This window comes from Corylus avellana, chromosome ca11 (assembly GCF_901000735.1).
Source record: "Corylus avellana chromosome ca11, CavTom2PMs-1.0".
Classification (NCBI taxonomy): domain Eukaryota; kingdom Viridiplantae; phylum Streptophyta; class Magnoliopsida; order Fagales; family Betulaceae; genus Corylus; species Corylus avellana.
Genome location: NC_081551.1, coordinates 6,053,674 through 6,068,656, shown reverse-complemented (window position 1 = coordinate 6,068,656; position 14,983 = coordinate 6,053,674). Strand labels below are relative to the sequence as shown.

Here is a 14,983-nt window from a genome sequence, read left to right as displayed (position 1 = left end):
AAGTCACCATCAAATTCTCCAACGACTAGGAAGTGTCATGGAGATTAATCCCCGCCAGCTCAGCCGCCCCAAAGGAAGAACCACCAGACAACTCTGGAGAAACTGCCACCCCAGAGGAAGCAGCAGAATCTTCCTTCACAGCCAGTGTCGACAAAGATGCCTCCTTCCCCCCAAGCGAAGCTAGAGAAACGAATCTCGGCCTAAAAACCCTGCCTGAGCAAGCCCTTCGCCGAAGAATGCTTACAATCAATCTTGCCAGAAGCTTTTCCCACCACCAAAGATACAAAAACCACCGCAGGCTAAAGACTAGTCGAACCCTCCATACTCACCAAAGGCTGAAGACTAGTCGAACCCTCCACCGTAGAGGCAATACCATCACTGGGTTCGTCGGAGAAGCCATCGAAAACCTCTAGAGTCATCGTAGCTAACACCAGCAACTCAGATCCACCGCAGAGGCGAGACCTCTCTCCGTCGAGACATCCCCTTGACCCACTACAGACCCCGACAATGACCCAAAAACAGGTTCTGAATCCAGATCTAGAATAAGAGGTCTTACCTGATTGGGCTTAAAGAAAAACTTCCTGCAGCTAAAGCCTTTGGGCTTTAAAGCCAACCCAGCAGAATGACCCAACCAGTCTTTGACCCGGTCCACCTCGAACTGAAAATGCCCTAGAATCATCTTCAGCCAGCGAATGACGAAAATGCCCTTCATCACTTTCTTCTTTTTCACTGTAGCGCTAGCTACAGCCGCCAATGAACCAAAAGACCCTAACTCGTAGTCGAAACAGTTTACTGCCGTTCTCACCTCCTTACTTTCATTCGCCAACATCAGAAGCGTATCAAGAGTCGCGGGCGGCGGCTCTAACCCAACAGGCTTCTCAACATCACTAGCCACCCAACAAAGCACATCCGTGAAAGATCGGCTAAAAGTAAGAATGCCCCCATTATGTTGCCCCGCCAGGTCCAGAGAAGAATCTTCAGGCGATAGCGACTCAAATTTCACATCAAGAAACACCACCAGCTGTCGCAACTCACCCACCAGCCCCTTCCTTCACTGCCCTCAAGGAGCCAATTAATCCATTTCCGGCCGCCCTCTGCATAGAGGGCCGCTTCCAGAAACTAGCCGGCCTTCCCCACAAACCATCAAAACCTTTGCATCCTCTCGATAAGATTTAACAAAATCTGCCTTACCCAGAGACCTCACTGCTTCTTCTATCGTAGCCACCAACCAAGCAGAACATTGAAAACCCAGAAGAAGGAACCCTACAAAGTCCTTCCTCCTTTCCCCCAGACAAATCATAGACTTACCTTCCTCCGCCGTAAAGAAGAAAGATTTGGCTTCCACGGAGAAACGCCGCTCCATGACAGCCTCACCCGACAAGCCTCGATGAAGGACACCACTAAGACATAAGCACAAAGAGCCCCTCGTCACCACTAACTAATCGAACAACACCGAACTATTTCGAAGAACCAAGCCAAACCGAGGCAGAAAGAACCAAGATCTAAGCGCTTCGAGGCGAATTAGAACCCCTAACGGAGACCTTTTGCCGCATCACCGTAGAAAGAGAGAGAAGAAAGAGGACTACAAACCTAACCTTGAAGAAATGCTGGTTGAAAAGGGCTTAGGGTTGAAGGCAAAGGTTTAGCAATATCTAGGTTGCTATCACTATCGGCTGCTGTATATTAGTTGATATTCCATTGTTCTGTATTTCTGTTTGTGTTATGCAATATCTAAGGTTGCCATCACTGGCTGCTGTATATTAGTTGATATTCCATTGTTCTACATATTTCTGTTTGTGTTATTTTGTAAATTCAGTCATCATATCAAGCATTAAAGAAAACATTTTAAGAGGCTTTCATCATGACAAGGCGATTGATTTTGATTACACATTTGGTCACATGGGTGTCACATAGCAATCAACTTCAATTATCTCAAACAATGGGACAACAGAGAGGCTACTGGAAAAAATATGCGACTCTACCGCAATGTTTAAAAATGTAAAAAAATACAAGGGAAGAGTGAAACTTGACCCAAACCTCTGGATTGTACAGTGTCTCACAGTCTTGCCTAGCTTTATATGTGAAAGAATGCAGAAGTCCAACCCAGCACAACCAGACCATATAGGCATCAACAAGAGAAAAAAACAAAGGGGGGGGGGGGGGGGGGGGGTGCCAGCCCATTGCAACAAAGTCCGTCCGCAAACTAACTAGATGCTAATTCAAACTTTTAATCTTAAACAGTAAGGCTGAAACACTTTTTTTTATATAAAAGAATTTTTTTGTCCCATAGGAAATGAAAATTTTGAACTAGTGACCTCCGTTTCATGAGGAGTAGTTCCTAGCTAATTAAGCTACCCCTTAAGGACAAGGCTCAAACTCTTTATTATATCAAGTTGCTAATAATGCTTGTGCAACCTAATTGACATCAGGCTGTTGGCTATCCTAAGAGCGGAACTGCATACCCCTAAAGTTGTATTATTTTAAAGATTATTTTAAGTGAGACAAATCCAAACAAATCTGATCCATACACACTTCACTTCTATATTGTAGAATTAGAATGTGAGAAATACTGACTCTATTAATCCCCAGAAAAGTGAAACTTAAAAGTACACAAATAGGTATGCTTTTATCATGCCCCTGCCTGATCCCCTCAATAAACAAAAAAGGAATGCATAACATAAGTACGAACATAAAAATTAACAAGGAAATGGATAGACAACACTAAAAAATAAATGAATTTGACAGTTGGCTCATAGATTGATCGTCAACAACATATCATGGAAAATCCCTTTAATTTGGCCATGACCTATACAAGAGTTTTGTGAAGTTAAGCTGAAACATGCAAAGAAATAAGTGCTTGGTTTGTCTTCCAAAAGGTATAAAAACAGAAATATGTCAACCAATATGTGCAAACTATAGAAACTCTAAATCATGGTACACAAGCACCAGAATAATTAAACACATATGGAGCAGCATCCTTAAAAGTGCTGCTAAACCAAAAAATTCAAATCCTAAACACCTCTCTTTCTTCCTTTCTTTCTTTTCTCTTCTCATTTTGGGTAAGTAATAGCCCGCTTCTATGTATCTCATTATGTAACAAAATAACAACTTGGCTAACCAATAATGTACACGGATTGGCAAACCGAACAACAAGAAATGACCAGTTCGAAACAAAAAAGCTTACACTCCAAAGCTAATAGGCACATATCAATTATACTTTTAACTGTATGATTCCATAACTAGAACCCAAATACGAACACAAGACCCAAGTTGGCATTCTACAAATTTGTGCATTAAATTCAATTTTTTTTCTAAAATCACCAACCAAATTAGACAAACCGCAACAACAAAAACCGAAATAGATTTAAAAGAGAAAGAATAAAGTTACCTGCTCTCTCTCATCTCTAAGTCTCTGTCCCTCTCTCGGTCCCGGTCCGACCGGCTCTGGCTTCTCCGAGACCTTTCCTTCTCGTCTCTCTCCCTTTTCTCCCTTTCTCTCTCCCTCTCCCTCTCTTTCTCCTTCTCTTTCTCCCTTCTCTCCCTCTCCTTATCTCTCTCCCTTCTCTCTCTCTCCCTCTCCTTATCCTTATCTCTACTACTACGCTCTCGCTCGCGATCCTTTTCTCTCTCCGGGTCTCTGTGATGCCGATCCTTATCGCGATGACTGGACCGCTCTCGGTCGCGGTCGCGATCGCGCTTGTCGCCGCCGTTCTCGTCGTCGGCTCTGGACCTCTTGCTCTTGCGGTCGTCGCCGTCGGCCAGAGCGGGATCGTCCTCATCCACGTCTCGCTTCCTGTAGCTCCTCTCGGTGCCCTCCTTGCTCTTGCTCTTCCTCTTCGAGTCTCTGTCGTCGTTCTCCTCCACCGTCTTCTCCAAGTACTCGTAAGCGTCGAAGTCCATGGGTTCCTCCTAATCGAAACCCTAGATTTGCAGAGTGTGTGAAGGGATAAAACGGTGCGAATTTGTGAACCGATTGGGATTTTTTTTCCCTTTGGATATTTCTAGGGTTTTGGGAGCGCTTGGGCTTAAGCTTATCTACTATGATCTGGGAAATGGACTCGGATGTAATTTTGTCAAAAGACGCTGTCCCTCTGAGGAAAGGACACCAGAGTTGAAGCCCAAAGAAAGTGAGCGGATTTGGGCGGGACGTCCTGACCCGAACTTGAACCCTTTTCTTTTTTTCCTAATTAAAGTTTGGTTTAATTATTTTTTAGGAGAATAATAAACATTATCAATAACAAATAATAGAACTTTTTTATTATTTGGTTTCAATAATAAAAATAATAACAGAAGTTGGTTTAAAAAAAATAATAATAATAGAAGTTGAGGGGTGGTCCACTAACCTGTTGAGAGTGGTTGAACCACTTCTAAGGTGGCTTAAGATGTCAAGTGCCAAGCCTGTAAAAACCAAGTTTGTTACCCCTTAAGTCTAAGAGAACCAAGGTTACATATTATGAAGTTTAGAACACTTATAAATTGTAGCACCCCTAAATTAATTAATTAGTAATGATCTTAATGTGTCATCTCTACTGCCGTTCATCTTATCTCCGGCCGCTGCTATTTGCTAGTTGTTTATTTGTTTTTTTTTTTTTTTGAATAAGAGGTTTCTTTTCTCTAAATTTTCCTTCATGAGTGAGGAGGAATAATTAGGTGTGATGAATTTTTTGTCACGGCCTAGATAATTAGGTGTGAGTGGTTATGTCTCACGACCGGTTTAAATAAATTTTGTTGAGAAATTTGGCTACTCTTGTCTTAGATCTAGTCTACTCGAAGGTGTTTTTAACTGTATTTGTACATGAGTTAACGAAAAATTGAAGTCATAGATAGCACCTGATTATAAGAATTTTTGTTTGTATCTATGACTTTGTAACCTCATAGCATGTGGTAGGGGTGTTCAAACGGTTAAAGCTGTCGATTGGCTATAACTGTAACCGCAACCGACTTGGGCAGTTATTGGTTTTTAATAACAGCAACCGCCTAGGCGGTTATCGGTTATTTTATAATCGACTGTTAGCGGTTATTCAATCCAATAACTGCGCGGTTATAATGGTTTTTTTTTTAAAATGGGCTTTTGGGCTTTTTAAGTATTTTGGGCCTTTAATTTACTACTTTTATCTTATTTTAAGGGTTTAAGGCCAAAATGTTCCAAAAACGAATGAAAAAAACATGGCCATATAAATTTTAGCCCAAAAAGATGGCTAAAAAAAACCCCTAAAACCGTTAACCGCAACCGTCCTAGTCAGTTAGCAATTTTTAATAACCAACTATCAAATCGGTTAGCGGTTATCAGGTAGCATGTGACTATGATTTTTGCAGAACATTATGCTTTATGCTCGTGATCTTTAATCAATAGGATTCTCATATTTCCGTTAAAAAAAAAAAAAAGAGAAAAAGTGTCATCTACTACTATAATATAAAAAATAAATACAGTAAAAAAAGTAACATTAATCTAAGTTAAAATGCTATTTACCATTGTATTCTTTTCTTTTCTTTTCCTCTTATTCTTCTTCTCCTTCACCCATACATCATAATACGGACCAGAGCATCTATAAATACAAAAACAAAACAAACTATTCTCTGTTAATGCAACAATACATAGAAATACATGTAAAACTGTCCTACAGGACTTTGTACAACGAGTTCAAGTTCTCGTTAATGCAATTAGTTTTCACCCTCAAAACTATAATACTAAAAGATTAATGCCATACTTCATCTTTATAGCCCTTTTATATTTCTCCAAAACTGATGTTTTACTTTAAAATCATCATTAAATTTATGATAGATTACTATAAGATTTTAATAGTCACGCGAGTTTTGGATGAACACAAGAGAAACATGGAAAATATATTTAGCATTACTCATATTGAAAACTTATTTCATGGTTTGGATGATGCGAAAAATATTTTCTCCTGCAACTAAAACCAACCAAAAACTGCTCAAAAAAAGTGGTGGCATTGGGAGAGGGGCTAGGTTTCTTCTTGTGGCAATTTTGCTTTGGACTTGAAAATCATTTTTCAATACCGAAAAATAGAAAATATAATTTTTTGAAAAACGCCTTGCATCGAAACAAGAGAAACCTAATAGAGAATTTTCCAATTCCACTCATAAAAAAATAAAAATAAAAATAAAAAGTAAGCTGGGAATCACACCTAATAAAGCAGAAGTCACTAGTTCAAATCTCCTCCTCCCTCTTATGCGGACATGTAAAAAAAAAAGAGTAAGCTGGGTGGTTCATTAGGGTCAAACATGTTTTCTCTTTTCCTTTTTTATTTTTATTTTGTTTTTAAGAAAACAAATACTTTTCTGCAACCCTATTACGATTATCTAAACAATCCCAAAGGCAATCAGTTCCAGAGAGTGGGAAGCACATTACAACACAGCTAACAACTCAAGGCATTATGTCAAAAAAACAACTCGAGGCATTAATGCCAGTTTATTAAAAGGCATCAAACATCAAATGTCTCCAGCATTTTATTTTTTTTCCTCTTTTGGGACCAATGATGTAATAGAACAGACAATATGATCATAGTATACAAATACAACAATGAAGATAAGCAGTTGCCCCCCCGCCCTCTTCCCTCCAGACACCAAAACTGACTTAGAACTACAAATCAAAGTTTTGATAAAAAAGAAATACAAAAGAAAGTGGACATAAGAAAAGAGTTCATCCTAAAGCCTGCTGCAATGAGCCTACAGTTCTGGAATGTGAATGTGTAATTACAATGTTGCCAGGCACCATGCCTCTTCTTTGATGTCATTAGGCTATTCTGTTCAATGGGATTCTCTCATTCTGTCTAGCAACCCTTTGCAGAGGAGAAATAGTTTGCGGCATTGTCATACCCCCAGAAACAATGATCTCTGTAGTATTGCCCAAAAAATGTAAGGAAAAACAGATAGAGGTCTATATTGAAAGCTTAAGAGCAAATATATATATGTGTGTGTGTGCAACCTACTTAACCACTCTCTGAACAGGATTTCAGAGGGACAGGTAGAGTGGTAATATAACTAGAAGGGTGTCTTACATGTTTAATTAATGCTAATGATTACAGACATGCTCAGACTGGTGGTTTGCGCAAAAGATAGCACTCATGACCCACAAGCACAAAAACGGGGAAAGAAAAATCTTGCCAAATATAATAAAATCTAGTATGGGATTTGTTTCCAGACAATTGATTTGTCTTCCTATCTTTTTTTGTTCCAACAAGTGAGTGGACACAAGGAGAGGGTAGAGGAAGAGTCAAATGAGTGACATCGGCTTCTTGAAGTGTGCCTCAGGCCAGGTGTGCTACGCCTTGGAGTTCTAGAATATTGATTTGCATCCAACCCAATCACATGTACTTATAAAGTTTTATGTAGTTAACATATGTAATAAAATGTGATTAATATAAAAATCATCCTTCAAGAATAAAGAGGAAAAGGACCAAGATACACTGTCACAAATGAGAAGCTGTAAAAAGTACATTGATTCCTTAACATATGCAGTGATTAAAGCAAAAAAGTAGGCATAGCTATAGTAAAAATAGAAGACGTACCTATGCCTTCTCGGATAGAAAGATTTGGTCTAATGATCTCTTCGGAGTTAACTAGAAATATGTCGCCAATGTAGAGATGGTTTGTTGGGACAAAAACACTACATAACTCTTCATCTTCGTTATCTCTCTGGGTTTAAAAACAAACCAACAAAAAAAAGATGTGTAATTTGTAAAACACAATAAGCAGGCTAATACAACAAAAACCCCATGTCAATCAGTTACCTTCACATTTGAACATAAATAAAAAGAGGTGGACATTAGAAACCTTAGATCAGAATCTATTTCCTTTCAAAATGAGAAAATCTTAAATCAGAGTGACCTGTCATGTAGACTTCTTTAGTATAATTTTCGGTTTGGTCAAATAAACTGAATGGAAAACAGCTTACAATATAATAATAGTAAACAAAAGAACCAATAATTTCTCTGAAAGTGACTCAAGCATTAAGGTTCAACACTATCAAGAAAATTTTGGTTTCCTGGGATAAGTTTTGAAAGATAAAAAGGAATAGTACAAGGAGTACCTGAAGAGTGACAGTTGATGTGATAAAACCAAAGGCATATTCACCAACACGTGGGTGACGGATAATTGCTACCTCTTTGAATGCCGTGGTATTTTGGTCTGCAGAGAAGGTAATGGCATCATGCCAGGTTAAAGCATGTTTTATAGAGTTGCCATAATCTGGCTAATAAAATTGATCAAAATATCAAAATTTAGGGCCAAAATAAAACTAGCTTCCATACTACCATTCAAGTAGTAGGTGGAAGCTAACATACATAATGCATTTAACTCACCAGCCATACTATTAAGAGGAAAGCAATTTCAGGCATGTATGTTAGCATTCAGCATACATACTAGCAAAAAAAATTATGGAAGATTCAATCACATCATCATAGAAGTTTAAGAAACATATATAAGTGGTTATCCGAAAAGCTTAAGTTGATAGGAAGAGGCACATGTAATCATTTAATTTATATTCTAACACTCTCCTTTATCTGTGGATTCAAACTCTCTTTTAATAGGTGAGGTCCAACATGTTAAATTTTAATTTAAATTGTGTGAAATTGGTAAATGTAATTATTTAATCAATACTTTAACATCTCCTCTACTCAATGAAAGACTTGCACAGTGGCATTCTCGCTCAGGGCACCCAGCATTTTGTGTTGCTTCTAGAGTCGGTCTAAGTTTGGTCTCCCAATGTTGGCAAATAAAACGGCACCGTCGTGCCAAGCGTGTCTTAGCTCTAAGAGTAAATAATTAGCATTTTCTTGGTCTTCCACATGTAACAACTCCTTTAGAGTTCATTTACATTGATGTTTGGGGTCCTTCCCCTATTTGTTCTCAGTTTGGTAATAAATATTGTGACATTTTTTTTTATGCTTTTAGCAAATACACATGGCTATTTCCTATGACTCGCAAAAGTGATGTTTCTACCGTTTTTTCTTCAATTTCAAAAATATGTTAAGAGATATTTTAATCACAAAATTAAAACTATGCACTCCGATTGGGATGGGGAGTACCGCTCTCTCACAAAATTCTTCAATCCATTGGCATTTGTCATTGTCATTCATGCTCCCACACTCACCAATAAAATGGTGTCATTGAATGCAAACACTGCCACATTGTAGAAACGGATCTTGCCTTACTTTTCCATGCTAATGTTCCACTTCGGTTTTGGGACGAGGCTTTTCAAACAGCTTGCTACCTTATCGATCGTCTTCCCACACCACTAATTAAAATTTCCTCTCCATATGAAAAGCTTTTTCACACCATCCTTGGTTATTCACTTTTGCGAGTCTTTGGCTGTGCTTATTAGCCAAACTTATGACCTTATAATTCGCACAAACTCCAAGCTCTCTCTTCAGTGTGTCCTTCTTGGCTATAGCCTCATTCACAAAGGTTACAAGTGTTTTCACATTTCCTCCGATTGCACTTACATTTCCCATGATGTTGTCATTGGGGTATCCAGACTCTACTCCATCTCAGTCTTGTTTGCCCTTTCTATCCGTTCAGCCCAAGGTGTCATCATTTGGGCCCCGTGCAAAGACCCTCCTCAAGCCCTCTACACTTTTCTTGTTTCTAATATTCTTCTTTTTTTTAGAATTCCAAAAATTTCAGCAATTCAGAATTTAACCAATTTAGGTTGCATATTCATATGCAAACAGTCATAGCAAAATGCTGAATAAACTCCTAGGTACTGTGAATCTAATGTTTACATATCAAGTGCAATAGTTCCTGTAGTATGATCACCTAACCAAGTTACACATTGTGATTGCATGCCAATGAATAACAAAGAAAGTATTCTATTTTTTTATAATATAACTTTTTTGATAAGTAATATTGTATATATAAAAAGCGCAGAGGGGTGCAACCCTAGTACACAGAGAGTATACAAGAGAACGCTTAGAAAGAAAGAGAAGAGAGAACAAGAAAATCTGAAAAACTAATAATTAAAGGAGCTAAATAAGCAGTTGTCCAAGTAAAGAGGGAAAAAAAAGAAAAAGGACTTGAGCTCCTCTAAGGTCCTCTCTAGATTCTCGAAGCTCCTATCATTTATTTCCCTCCATAGACACCCAATAATGCATAGCGGCACCATCTTCCAAACAACCGCACTTCGAGAGTTACCCCCCAACCACCAACATGCGAACAAATCCTCCACACTGATAGGCATAACCCAAGAAAGACCAAAGCAACTAAAGATAGCGTTCCATAAGGAACAAGCGACCTCACAATGGAGAAAATGATTGACAAATTCTCCATTCAACTTGCATAGACAACACCGATTGACCACGATAACTTGTCCTTTCCTGAGATTGTCCATAATAAGAATTTTCCCCAAAGCCGCCGACCAAGCAAAGAAAGCCACTTTTGAGGGAGCCTTGGTCTGCCAAATACTCTCCCAAGGAAAAGAGGGAATGTCTTTGTGTGCTAGGATCTTATAAAGAGATCTAACATCAAAGATCCCTTTGTGAGACGGAATCCACCAAAGTTTGTCCACTCCACCTCTCCTTCCTTTGAAAGAATACAACAGATAATAAAAAGAGGCCAAAATTTCCACTTCCCAATCATGGGCAAAGCGTATAAAGTTAATGTTCCACTGAAGGGTGCCACTTGACAAGTCCATATTAGTGGCCTAGACTCCACAGAAAAGCCTGAGATATTTTATAACATAACTATCAACAACAAATTAATACAATGGCCTGATGTGACATCCCTAGCTAAACAAAGCACGAGTGGTCCAATGACTCTCCCAAGGAATAATGTCTGAGCATTTCAATTCCCCTTATCCAACTAGATATATTTAGTAAGAAAGCAAATAAGAATACAAATAAAATTATGTATTACCTGGAGAAATTGCAGCACTAATTTGTTTGGAGGCCGAGTATATATGTCTAATAAATGGCATCCGCTTTATAAACCATTCTCCAAGTGAGAAAACAGTGCCACCAATCCAAGAAGAAACAAAAACGCCAACAAAGAATACGAAAAGTAAAGATGTGATAAACCCAAGTCCTGCATCACAAACCAAGTGTCTTGAGACACATAATCAAAGATGTTGAATACAAAGGCAGTATGAAGAATAATCACCAAGAGAATGATAACAATTAGTTAAATAAAAACTGGGTGAAGCAGAAAAATGTCATCATATGACGCAGCACATTTTTACATCTATAAATGAATATGACGTCATAGTAAATACACTATCATAAGAGTAAATATCTTTTGAGACATGGTCAAGGAATTATAGTCCAGTCAAGCCATGCTAAGCAACCAGCAAAATGGGGGTCAATGGAATCCACATCATCATTAAATTCACTAATGCCCACAACCACCAAGGTTCCTTAACAACTTCGAATTCCAACCAAACCTTGTCACATTCTAGACAAGTTCAGGTTCCCACCACACCGAACACCTGGTTTTCATAATCCAAAAGGTAGCTCATAAAATTGGGAGACTACAACTACAAGGGTAAGGGAAATTCAAAACTTCCTTGTGCAACAGATAAACAATGTTGAGTAACCTAGATTTCTTCCTTACATTTTTCTAAAACAATTTTGAATTATGTTCAGCTGAGCTTCCTCAATCATGTACAAAGAGAATATCTAATTTAGCATGCATTTACAAAGTCAACAATTATTTAAATAATGCTGAAGTTTAGCAGTATATGTTCCCATACTTCTTAAAAGGCAGCATTCATCACAAATTGTAAATCCAAAACTTACCAAATATGTCAATGCCAAGCTGGGCATATATTGGACTGAAGAAACCATCAACAAATTGAATAAACCACCATGTAACGAAAAATGTAAATGCAACCGGGAACAGAACTACACTGTAATGTCACAATTCACAGCAACATTAGGCTCGGAGATAAGAAATTGATAACCAATCAGAACATCAAGAGCAAACCAACAGCTGAGCTTCTTACCATCCAGTCATAAATTTCTTTGAGACCCAACTCTGAAGAACAAAACAGCAAGCCTGAACAAGTGAATGGAACAAGCAATCAGAAGTTTTTTCTATAAGTAATGTAAATTCATTAAAAGTGCAAAGGGGCGCAACCCTAGTACACATTAAATATACAAGAGAACCCCTCAAGTATAGAAAAAGAAGAACACATATAAAAAAACTCATAAGAAATAGAAACAGGCAAACTATTACATGCTGCTTTCATGTATAAAGGGATTGTAACATCATCTTATTTAGCTCTAGTAATCCATGCTCACAATCTTCAAAACCCCTTGCATTCCGTTCTTTCCAAAGACACCACATTAAACACAAAGGAGCCGACCTCCATATTTTCAATGCAGTACAGTTTCCAAATTATCCCCTCCAACTCACTCACGCTTCAAGGCATAACCCAAGCAACACCAAACAACTGAAAAGGTGCACTCCACTTTTCTGTTGCAACTTCACAATGGAGGAGAAGATGATCAATAGACTCCCCACCTTCCTTACACATACAGCACCACTTCACCACAATAACATTCATCTTTCGTAAATTATCCAAAGTTAAGATTTTCCCTAAAACGACCGTCCACACAAAGAACGCCACTCTGGAGGGAGCCTTAATTTTCCAAATATTCTGCCAAGGAAAGGAGAACTTGTTGAAGTAGATAACAACTTATAGTAAGACTTTAACTTGAATCCTTTCGTAAGAAATCCATCATATTTTATCCTCACTTTCATGCCATACTCTTTGAGAATACAACTTAGAGAAACTAGAGACCACTTCCATCTCCCAATCATGCACAGGTCTTATAAAGAAAATATTCCAATAAATGTTTCCATTCCAAAATTGCATATGATCCGCCACCCACGCATCCTTACCACAAACAATTGTGAATAATTTCATAAATGAGAACTTCAAAGGCTATTCTCCACACCAAACATCATGCCAAAACCGCACTTTAGATCCACCTCATACCTCACATGTTTAGAAAAACCTGGTATGTTCATTTTTTACATCAACAAAACAAAAACTATTCAAATATGACAACATAAATTCAAAAAATTTCCAGCACAAAAACACCAATATGCTTAAGGGAGACAACAAGGGACATGTTTTACATGCAAATATCCTAATTGGTACAAGACCAGATTTGAACTAGGTCATTTCTTACTCAATGGTGGAAATAGGGTGATCCAAGTAATATTCTTAAACCGTACCGCATACCTCTTGAGTTTGAGGTAGATTTTGAGGCTAACTAGGGGGAGAGACAAACAAATGTCAAAGGCATCCTTCTGCAATAGGTTCCTAAAGTTATTCCAATTATTGGAATACACATTTGATCCGTCATTTGTGGTTGCTACTTGCTATTATTGAGTTGAAAGAGTCTATCCTTGCATGCTGCTGCTTGATAATACTTACTTTACATAATCACTCTAGAAGATCAAGAGATCATCCAAAATTCTATATAACCAAGTGGGATTCACTTAGATAGTGGCTTTGCAACAAGAGAAGAGGATACCATTTTATGCGAAATAATGATCCATGAGGACCCAAAAGACAGAAGATCATTAAGAATTTGAAAGAAGGTTCCCTGCTCATTCATTTGTGATATACATGTGTTGCTGGTGAAAAGCTTTCTCGTCTAAATTATGTGATGTCCTCTAGCTCCACTTTGTATATTTCTCTATCAACACCACCTCTTGAAAAGCTATAAATGGTAAAGACCGTTCAATTGAAACTGCTCTTTGAAATTCTCCTCCACTTGTGGATACCATCCATCTACTAAATATTTCTTTCAAATTTGAAGTTTTATAACGTCAACCACTCTAAGACACCTCTCTTTCCTGTCTCTCTCCGTTTCTACTTGATGTAAGTTGTAAGTCCTGCAATTTCATCTACTCTTTTTTCAAAAATTATCTTGCAATTTACTTATCAAGAAAAAAAAATATCTTGCAACTATTGTAGAATGACAACAGGTTAGCTGCTTTAAAATGTCAGGCCTAAATTATGAGTGACGTGTTCTTTCCATGATCTTTTGAATGATTAATAAAGGAAAAATTGGAAGGCTTGGACATTAGTGCCAACACAATGCCTGGCCTGGTAGCATGCTTTGCATACATTCACATAGTTTTTTTTTTTTTTTTCAAAATCCACAGTAGTGATAGTTTGTGCAAGCCTCTCAAGTTCTATTTTTTCGTGCTTTTTCTATACATTTTTTTTTTCAACTTTGTTGCAAGAACTACCTCCCTCTTCCATACTTTTGTTTTTATAGCAATCACACTAATTCTACCCGTATTCTTGAACAACCCTCAAAATTACTATATTTGCCTCAGCCATTCTGTCATGTAAACAAAAACCCATATCTATTCGACTATTCCAAGCTGCTAATCAAAGAAAAAACCACTAGTACTTCAATAACTCATCATTAACACTCAAATCTCCGAAATACCATGCTTATACAACTAAACAGTAACCTTAAGCTTTAGTCTTTTTTTTTGCTTTTGTTTACTGTGAATCCAATCTTTAGGAAGTTACAAAGAACGTAAAATTGTTTGCAGAGCCAGGATCCAGTAGATCCGTGTAAAGCTGGAAGTGAAACAAAGTATTTGGACGGTGGAGATTGGAGAAAAGGCGGACCTTACGAGTGGAGGAGTTGGGGGAGCCAGGTGGAGACTTGGCTGGATCTTCGCCTCCATTTTCAGCTTGACTCAGCGGTATCGACGTCGATTCCTTCTCTTCCGCCATTTTGAGGGACTTGTTGACCTGCCCTGCTTCTTCCCTGATATTTCGCCCTTAGTGTGTTTGTCTGTTTGTGTGTGAGAGAGTGAGAGAGAGAAATTAATGTGATCGATTAAGATGATGGGGACTGAAAAAACCAAGCAATGCAAATGCTTACTTGGAATTTAAGCAAGAAACTTTTATTTGATGATGGTTGCTGTAATGGCAAATTGCACCGTAAGCAATGCCACGTGGAATGTGAATTTTTTTTTTTTTTTTTTA

At 38.1% G+C, this 14,983-nt stretch overlaps 2 protein-coding genes across 2 annotated transcripts in view; both read right to left on the bottom strand.

Annotated features, from left to right (window-relative positions):
* LOC132164897 (uncharacterized) overlaps positions 1-4,031 on the bottom strand; it is a 13,640-nt gene extending 9,609 nt beyond the window's left edge. Inside the window, exon 1 of the mRNA XM_059575409.1 lies at positions 3,389-4,031. Within this exon, the coding sequence (XP_059431392.1) occupies positions 3,389-3,900 (512 nt within the window). The 5' untranslated portion in view covers positions 3,901-4,031. The remainder of the gene's footprint in view (positions 1-3,388) is intronic.
* Positions 4,032-6,396: 2,365 nt separating this feature from the next.
* LOC132164898 (protein LIKE COV 2-like) lies at positions 6,397-14,833 on the bottom strand. Its single transcript, XM_059575410.1, has 7 exons — positions 14,621-14,833; positions 11,960-12,012; positions 11,754-11,863; positions 10,876-11,043; positions 8,054-8,151; positions 7,533-7,659; positions 6,397-6,858 (listed from the first exon to the last, which is right to left on the bottom strand). The coding sequence occupies exons 1-7, from the start codon at positions 14,726-14,728 to the stop codon at positions 6,758-6,760; spliced, it is 765 nt and encodes a 254-aa protein (XP_059431393.1). The 5' UTR covers positions 14,729-14,833; the 3' UTR covers positions 6,397-6,757.
* Between the last annotated feature and the right edge of the window lie 150 nt (positions 14,834-14,983).